This window comes from Callorhinchus milii, unplaced genomic scaffold (genome assembly GCF_018977255.1).
Source record: "Callorhinchus milii isolate IMCB2004 unplaced genomic scaffold, IMCB_Cmil_1.0 Scaffold10, whole genome shotgun sequence".
Taxonomy (NCBI): Eukaryota; Metazoa; Chordata; class Chondrichthyes; order Chimaeriformes; family Callorhinchidae; genus Callorhinchus; species Callorhinchus milii.
Window position 1 is genome coordinate 15879834 of NW_024704751.1, and position 9346 is coordinate 15889179.

Sequence of the window (9346 nt, forward strand, 5' to 3'; positions counted from 1 at the left end):
GCAGATCCACACCGAAGAGCGAAGGAGGGTGGGGGGAGGTGGGGTTGGAAAACTGGACCTGCACCACCCCAATGTGGCACGCATTGCCAACCTCACCATCCCTGCTGCGCCGTGTGGCTGGGATTCAGCAGAGGAGGAGCGGGGTGGGGTAGGGGGGTTAGTGGGGCGAAGGTGGGGGAGCTGAGCCCTGTGCTCTCCGCTGCCCGTCGTTCCATTACTTACTTCGGTGGTTTTCTTTTAAAACTCTGCCGTAGTTGCTCCTCTTCCCCTTAATCCGCTCTCTATCTCTATCTCTCTCATTCTCTCTCTCTCTCTCTCTCCCCATCACAAGGGGTACATCACAGTCCCACCGTGCCCCCTGCAATCCCCCCCCCTTCTCCTCCTCCCTTCCTCCTCTCCGCTCCCCAGCGTTTGGAGCAAAATCTGGGAAGGCGAGGGACCCTCGGGCTCTTGTTCTGGGCTGGGGTGGTGGGGGGGGGGGTCTGCGCTGTGTGCCCACTCCCTTCACCGGGTCAGTCTGACTCCACTGGGTTGGGTACCAAGCTCTGTGTGGGAGGCAGTGCTGATGGTATTTACAGTGAGCTGCTGAGCTGAGCAGCGAGCGAGGGCTGGGTCCATCACTGCGGCCTATGCACTGCAGAATGTTTCGCTGAATTCTCATCCGATTCGTTCTTGTCCATCTTAAGGCTGCCCGTGTTGATCATCTGTGACATCTGCAGGGAGAGAGAGGGAGAGGGAGTGGGTGGGGGGAGTATTTATAGCAATAAACCTGAGTAGAGAGCTCTCGTGGGGGAGCGAGCCCCCAACACGCACACGATGGGGAGTGGGAGAACAGGGAATGGGATTAGGGAGTTCCAGTGTGGATGCTTTGCTCTCGTTACCTTTTCCAGTGGGAAGAGAGTGTTCAGGAGGTCCACTTTCCTTCCTGCTAAAGTCTCCATTATGTCCAGCATTTTCTTCTCTTGCTTCACCAGGGTCTGCTGGTCTCGGTTAACCTCCATTTCCGACACCTCCAAATATATGCTGTGCAAAACCAAACACCAGACAATTCACAGTGCACTGACAGTAACACTGAACGGGGAAACATTGTACAGAGGGAGAGTGAGAGACTAAGACTTGTATAGAGAAAGAGTAACTCTATACAGAGAGAGAGAGTAACACTGTACAGAGACAGTAAACATTATAGGGAGAGTCATAGACATCCACACCTGTCCAGTTCTTTGCGGATCCTGGAATACACCAGCAGATTCTGTTGCATTGACTGTAGCACGAAGCAGAACTCCTCGAACGTGCCCTGGTTCAGGTTTTCCATGGCGCTGTACTTCATGGGCCCCTTCTTGTTCCCGGTGCCCATATGCCGGATACAGTTGTCTATGTTGACCAGGTCCAGCTCAGGACTCGACTCAGTATCATCTTTCATCTGGCAACAGAAATAATAATAATAATAATCCTTGCTTTTCACGTCGGGAGGACGTCCCAAAGCGCTTCACAGAACACACTGTAAAGTGTTGACTGTATATTTGTGGGCGAACGCGGCAGCCAATTGCGCACAGCAATGTCCCACAAACAGTCATAGATTGAAAATGACCAGTTTATTATTGTTTTTTTTGGTTTTGGAGGGATTATTATTAGGCTCTGTGTAAGGAAACTTGCCCAAGGTTTCGCCCTCTGCCTGGAATTGAACTCAGGTCTCTCGCTTGCAAAGCGAGTGCTCTAACCACTGAGCTACAGGACTCCACTCCAGAAGATAGTTGTCAAGCATTGGGCGGACAAGGAATTAAGAGGAAAAAACAGCACCTTTCATGTGAGCTCGCCTCTGAGCGCTTAGAGAACACACACACCCACACACAGGCTGGAGATTCTGAGCTCACAATCTAGACTGAACATCAAATAAAACATCTTTATTGTCAAAGATGCCGGCCGCACTCCCCCTGCCTTTATACGGCATTCTTTTGTTGAATCTGGTTTATCAGATTTATTAACGAGGGACGCGTGTGTGCTTGTGTATTCTCTGCACACCCCCTCCCCCGATCCCCTCTCCCCCTCCCAACCCAGCAGTTACAAGGAGGGGATCTGTCGCTCCTACCTGTGCCATGTACCCTGACCCTCTCTGAATCAGATGCCGCTTCTCCTCTTCCTCCGAAATGGCTTGCTCCAGGTTGGCCGTCACTACGGCGATCATGATGTTGGCAAAGATAAACGAGGCGCCGATGATGAAGATGAAGAGGTAGAGCGCTCCTCCGTACATTATCAACCCGCCGTTTGCTCTACAAGAGAGGGAGCAGTTTGATGGACAGGCCTTGGTCTGAGATGGTTTGGAGAGTCCCATTCTCCTGCCTTCTCCCCACAACCCCTTTATAAAGTTTTGGATATTTATTCAATTCCCTCTTAAAATAATAACATGGATTTAACTGCCTCATCCACGGTCCCCGCGCTTTTCCAGACATTCTCACAAAGTGTCGGGCTGTTCCTCACATAAGTGCTTGGTGAACTCTTACATAAATCCTTGGTATATCTGCACCCATCCGTCCTGTGTGATGCAGATGAACAGCGAGTACATGGCTTCCTGCAAACTCCCGAAGGAATTGGGGACGCTGGTGCTGAATAAGATCACCCCGAAGACAGCGAAAACCTGAGATAGAGACAAGATCACCAGATCGGCTTGGATGAAGAAGGCCCATTTGTTCATTCCATCCAATCTTATCCCTCCAGGACATCTGACCGCGTCCCTCCCCCACCCCACCCCCACCGCCCCACCACCACCTTTCCCGTCACAGGATCAATCTCCTTTTGAGTTGTCTCACTCCTCTTCCCTCTATCGCCCACCCAGCTAGAGGGGCTAAGAGGGAAAAGTTCTCGGTGAAAAGTTCTCTGTGTAAGTGCCGCTCTTCTTGCACTCACCAGACTGATGAGAATGATCAGAAGGATGATGTTGGCCATGTCTGAGATGGACTGTAAGATCACGTGCACAATGACGGCAAGGCCCTTGATAGCCACAAAGCTCTTCACCATTCGAAACAGCCTCAGCACCCTGCAGGCGGAACATCAACACTGACAAACATACGGTGGGTGGGGGGGGGTGGGCGGGGGAACAAGGGTGCAACAAGGATGTGGCTGGGATTCAAATAGGGGGGGAAGGGAAATGGGGTGGGAGGAAGGAGGGAGGGACGGAGGGAGCAAGTGAGGAAAGGGGGGAGAGGGAGGGAGAAATGACGTCCGGATTCTAGAGATGGACAAATCACTAACTGTGACTTCCCTCTGAATCCTCACACCTGCAAAATGCTGAATTTTTCCAAAGGCACCAAAGCGCAGGAGAGTTCAGAGAGCGAGTGGGCCGAGCGCAGAGGGAGGAGCCGCTTCTCGCTCCTCGGGCTTCTTCTTCCCGACTCTGGCCTGGTGTTCATTGTCTCCAGGTTGTGCCAATACGCTTAAAGCACCCAAAGCAGTCCTATTGACTGGAGTATTTCTTACCTCAGCACGTAAAATAACTGGTGATCTTTAATAAACAGGGGTCCCACAAACAGGATAAAGGTAACCAAGAAATCGATGATATTCCAACCTTCCTATAGGAGCGGAGGAGACAGAGAGTGGAAATAAGAGGAAAGATGTGCAAGATTTCACATTGAGGAGTAACTGACTGCTTCGAACTCTGACCTGGGATATCAGCTGCTAACCCAGGATATCACAATAATATTAAACCTTGCATTTGATATAGCGCCTTATCACTTCATTGAGACATTTCAAAGCGCTTCATAGAATATACTGTAAGGTGAGTTAACTGTATATTTTTAAGGTTGAAACGCAGCAGCCAATTACGCACAGTGGTGTCCCACAAACAGTTTTGGATTGAGCGACAAAATTATTATTATTATTTTAAGGGATTAGCACCTCCAGAAAGCGATCCGCTAATCAACCTGGTTCCTACTTACTGCTAGGTAAACAGAGGCGTGTGGAGTAAGGAATCTTGCCTAAGGTTTCCGCCATGCCCAGGAATCGTTGAATATTCCAACCATAAATTCTAAATTTTAAATATCAGCCCTGAACTGAGATATCAGCCGCTCAGGACTCACCGTCCAGAATATCCAGAAGCCGTAATACCATTTCAGTAAAATCTCCCAGAAGAATATTGTGGTGACAATCTGCTCGAACATGGTGAAAATCAGAGAGTATTTCTGAGAGGAGGAAGCGGAGAGTTAGGGAGAGTCCAGACATGAGCGGAGCAGAGCAAGGAGGTGTGTCCCCCTGCGACCCACAATCACAGCCTCGCAGTCTGTCACCATCACAACAATCGACACTCATTTACTATCGGCAACAAGAGACTTCCTTTCAGTGTCAGAACCAGCAAAGTCACTGAGAGATTTACTGAGTCAGAAGGTCGGGGTTTGAGCCCCCCCCCCCCCCACTCCCAGTTAGGGGCCTTTGAGCTCACAGTCCAGGCTGAAAGCACAGCACAGTGCTGGGGGGGAAGGAGAGTTGGGGGCACCACAATGCAAGAAGCTCCGTCACACTGGATTCCAATTTAAAAACATTTTATTTGGAACCCATGGGGCCGAGTCTTTGTGTATAATAATAATAATCCTTGCATTTGATATAGCGCCTCAACACATCATTGAGACATCTCAAAGTGCTTTGCAGAATATATTATAGTGGATTGACTGTTTATTTTATAGGCAAAACGATCGTTCCGTATTTACTTTCTTGTGTTTTATAAGGTCTGCACAGGTGGAACTATCTCTTCTCAAACTTGCAGAGCCCCCGGCTTATCTAAATCTCCCTTTGCGGCTCATCCCCATTTTACGCAACCTCTGACCGAACGGTCAGCCTCACCTCTGAGAAGGAAGGTTCAGTTTGGAAACTGATAACGATCGACGTTCCGATCAGCAGCCCAACCGCCAGAGTCCTCAGGAAAACGTGGTCCAGCAAACTGTGCAGCATCACCTGGGTAATGTATTCTTCTGCCTCCCACTCATCCTTACAGTGAAGCACAGGATAGTTGAGAACATCCGACACTGACCCCCCTCCCCCCCCCCACTTCACCTTCAGCAGGAAGCCTCACACTATCCACTACGCTAACAAGGAGTGGATGTGGAGGGGAGAGATATACTCAAACCATTCAAAAATTACAACTAGGACATGTGGCACATGTTAGGTTTTAGGCTCAAGGTTACCTTCTGGTTTAAAGTTATTGTTAAGGTTAAGCAATAAGGGTTAGGGCATCTTCCCAAACACAGCCTCGTCTCACCCTTGTCCTCCCCCCACTCCACCCATACACACAAACAGACACGCGGGCGCACGAACACATACACACACACAATTATTTTCATATTATGCCTCAACACATAAGGAGATGGAGCAGATGGAGTGTTACCTTGAACTTTTTAAATTTGAAATAAACTTCCTCCTTTGGGATGCTCGATCTCCGCTTTTGGACTGGGTTCTAAGAGGGAAAGGGAAAAGCTGGGATCAACTCCAGAAAACATCTGTTTATTTTTTGCCTCAAATCTGTGGCACCGTTTGAGACGCGATGTGTATGGAGCAGGTGTGGGCAGTCAGCACCGAGGAAGACATGAGGAGAACACCTGAAACTGGAGGGAATTTGGGCTCATAGGAGGCATGTAAGTGTATCTTAGATATACTGTATATATATATATATATATTTCATGTTTTGCCCCTGCCTGGAAGAAGAGATAGTGCAGAAGAATGGGTCAATGTGATATTGCATAGTGCATGGAATTGATGGCATCCTTGCATCATGGAGATCCAACGAAAATCAATGCACGATATCAGAGCTCATGAAGGGGTATGAGCCGGATTGATTCTTACAATAAGGTGAATTCCTAATAATAATAAAATAATTATAATCCTTGTATTTGATATAGTGCCTTATCACGTCCCCAAGACATCTCAAAGAGCTTCACAGAATATACTGTAAAGTGAATTGACTTATTCTATATTCTGTGGGCAAAAGGCAGCAGTTAACCTTCCATCTCTTGTTCACGCCGTTTATTCTAGAATACATTCTCGTCAGGTCAGTCTGGCCATGATGGAAGGTGTCTGTGGGATGCTAAGGCAGGTGAGGGAGGGTGTGCATTTGATCACGCCCCAGGTTGGCCTCACTCAAGCACACACGCCGAGAACAAAAAAGAGATTGAGATTTGAATTGGCTCTCGCTCTGCCACAGAATACAGAATCCTTCCAATTTTTGCAGTCATAGGAGCACTTTGAGATAAATGATTACTCAATAGAATCCGCAAAGAACTATTTGGGAATTGGTTTAATGTGTTGCTGAGCTAAACATGTGACATAGTGGGGGGCGGGGGGAAAGGGAAAGGGAAAGTTCAGGGGAATTTCAACAGGATTTTTATTGAGAATTTAAAGTTGTTGTGTTTATACATTGGCTGTTTTCTCTCTGTGCTCCAAATATCACTCACACACCGAGTATTGAAATATTTAGTGTTCTGATCAGTATTTCTGGTCACCGAGAGTTTGAATACTTCAACTCCCCAGTTTCTTCTTCATTCTCTTTCTTTGATTTTGAAAGCCTCCAATTTTCTTTGCTTTAAGAAGGAAAATCAATCGAGTTCTCAGCCTGAAATTGCTCTACAGAGTTGTGGAGTTTAAGGTTCGGTTTCTGAGCATGCAGAGGCAGCTCAGCTCAGCCATGTCTGCAGTTAGTGAGTTACAACTCCATATAATAATAATAATAATCCTTGCATTTGATATAGCGCTTTTCACGTCGGGAGGACGTCCCAAAGCGCTTCACAGAACACACTGTAAAGTGAATTGACTGTATATTTGTGGGCGAACGCGGCAGCCAATTGCGCACAGCAATGTCCCACAAACAGTCGTAGATTGAAAATTACCAATTTATTATTGTTTTTGGTTTTGGAGGGATTATTATTAGGAGTGTGGAGTAAGGAAACTTGCCCAAGGTTTCGCCCTCTGCCTGGAATTGAACTCAGGTCTCTCGCTTGCAAAGCGAGTGCTCTAACCACTGAGCTACAGGACTCCACATAATCATTGCATACTGTGCCGAGAATGCTGAAAGTACTTCACAAAGAATTGTTGCCAGGTGCACTGACTGTGTATTTATAGACAGACATAGCAGTCAAGTTGCATATAGCGTGATCCCACAAACAACAATGAAGTGAATGAACAATTTAACCAGTTGGCCAGGACACAGGAAGAGAAACTACCCTTTCTTTTCCAACAGTGTCACAGGATATTTAATACCCACCTGAAAATCCTGGCTGCAACTTGGTTTTAACGTCTCATCTGAAGGACAGCACCTCTAACAACGCAACGAGTACAGCACTATACTATACTGGTGAGTCAGCCCAAACTGTAAGCTTCAAATCTCAATATGGGACCTGAACCCTCAAACTTCTGACTTGGAGGCGAGAGTGCTTCTAACTAACAAACAACTTATCTACAGTCTAGGCTAAAAATAAAGTGGACTCATTTTTAATGCAGATAGGACATGCACAATTTAGTGAGATGTGAAGCAAACTCTCACAGTGAACTGGGTTTTAATGACTACAGTCAAATTCTGTGGCTGGAAATTAATAATAGTAATAATCCTTGCATTTGATATAGCGCTTTTTCACATCTTCTCGACGTCTCAAAGCGCTTCACAGAATATGCTGTAAAGTGAATTGACTGTTTTTTTTTGTGTGGGGGCAAAACGCGGCAGCCAATTGCGCACAGCAGTATCCCACAAACAGTCGTGGATTGAAAATGACCAATTTATTATTGTTTTTTTTGTTTTGGAGGGATTATTATTAGGCGTGTGGAGTAAGGAAACTTGCCCAAGGTTTCGCCCTGACCTGGAATTGAACCCAAGTGTCTCGCTTGCAAGGCGGGTGCTCTAACCCCTGAGCTACAGGACTCTATGAAAATTATAACCTTAGCCTGTAAATCCACGTTTGCTTAAGGTTTAAGCTTGTGCAGGGGTGTGGAAAATGTATTCAATTTTTATTTAGTGCGCAGATTCCTGTTATTTATTGTGCAAAACCAGCTTCTAAATTAAGAATTGAATGAATTAAAGAAGTTTCCACACTTCTGCGCGAGCCTGAATGTTAAGGTAAGATGGGCTCAGGAGGCTCAAAACCAGGTGCACCTTGAGGTCAAGCAGGTAAAAGGTGTGTTGCCATCCACAGCAAGTGCAGGGCAGAAACATGGGTGGTGGGGGGTGGGGGGGGGGGTGCAGTGTGAGTGAGCATCTGAGAGCATCCTCCCAATTGTCTGGTCAGCTGGAGAGCTGTGGAATGGGCAAACCACCAGGGGAGAGTTATGGAGCCTGGGTGGGTGTGGGGTGGGAGGTTTGGGGTGAGTGAGTGAGTGGGTGGGGGGGGGTGTATGGGGTGGGTGGGAGTTGGGGTGTGTGGGGTGAGTGGGTGGGGGGAGGGGGGAGTGGGTTGGAGTTGGGGGGTGTGGGGTGAGTGGGTGGGGGGTATATTGGGTGGGTGGGAGTTGGGGGTGTGGGGTGAGTGGGTGGGAGTTGGGGGGTGTGGGGTGAGCGGGTGGGGGGGGTATATTGGGTGGGTGGGAGTTGGGGGGTGTGGGGTGAGTGGGTGGGAGTTGGGTGGTGTATATGGGGTGGGAGTTGGGGGTGTGGGGTGAGTGGGTGGGGGGTGAGTGGGTGGGGTGTGTGGGAGTTGGGGGGTGTGGGGTGAGTGGGTGTGGGGTGAGTGTGTGGGGTGTGTGGGTGTGGGGTGAGTGGGTGTGGGGTGAGTGGGTGTGGGGTGAGTGGGTGTGGGGTGAGTGGGTGGGGGGTATATTGGGTGGGTGGGAGTTGGGGGGTGTGGGGTGAGTGTGTGGGGTGAGTGGGTGTGGGGTGAGTGGGTGGGGGGTGAGTGGGTGGGGTGTGTGGGAGTTGGGGGGTGTGGGGTGTGTGGGGTGAGTGGGTGTGGGGTGGGGATCTGGTGAAAGTTTGGCAAAGACTCACAAGGATGGTGGTGAACCTTCGCAGAGTTGCCTGTCCTTTGAAGGTCATGGTGGCTCAGCTGCTCCTTTGGGCTCTACCCCCCCCCCCCCCCCCCTCCCCCCGACAGCGCTACACGTGCCGGGTCCCCCTTCCACACGTCCTGACGTCACAGGGGAAGCCCTCTGTGACCTCACAGACCGCGTTCGGCCCGCTCTGCGCAGGCGCCGCTCCCCGCCCCGCCCCCCGCCCGCCAGCGCGGGCAATTCAAACCCTGCGAGCGCCACGTGCGGTCGGTCCACCTTCGGCCCTGCGCCACCATGTGCTTGAGAAGGGTTACCTTGTGCTCGCTCTGTTGCGGGGTGTTTGGTGGGGGGGGGGTGTGGGGGAGGTCACACGTAAATAGCGTGTAAACTCGCTCCA

At 49.3% G+C, this 9346-nt stretch overlaps 1 protein-coding gene across 1 annotated transcript; it reads right to left on the minus strand.

The window, feature by feature from the left end:
• Positions 1–617: 617 nt before the first annotated feature.
• On the minus strand, positions 618–8995 carry LOC103179620 (cation channel sperm-associated protein 4). Its single transcript, XM_042338606.1, has 11 exons — positions 8948–8995; positions 5369–5437; positions 4828–4971; positions 4071–4172; positions 3472–3563; positions 2902–3022; positions 2499–2632; positions 2087–2267; positions 1209–1420; positions 882–1023; positions 618–713 (listed from the first exon to the last, which is right to left on the minus strand). The coding sequence occupies exons 1-11, from the start codon at positions 8993–8995 to the stop codon at positions 618–620; spliced, it is 1341 nt and encodes a 446-aa protein (XP_042194540.1).
• Between the last annotated feature and the right edge of the window lie 351 nt (positions 8996–9346).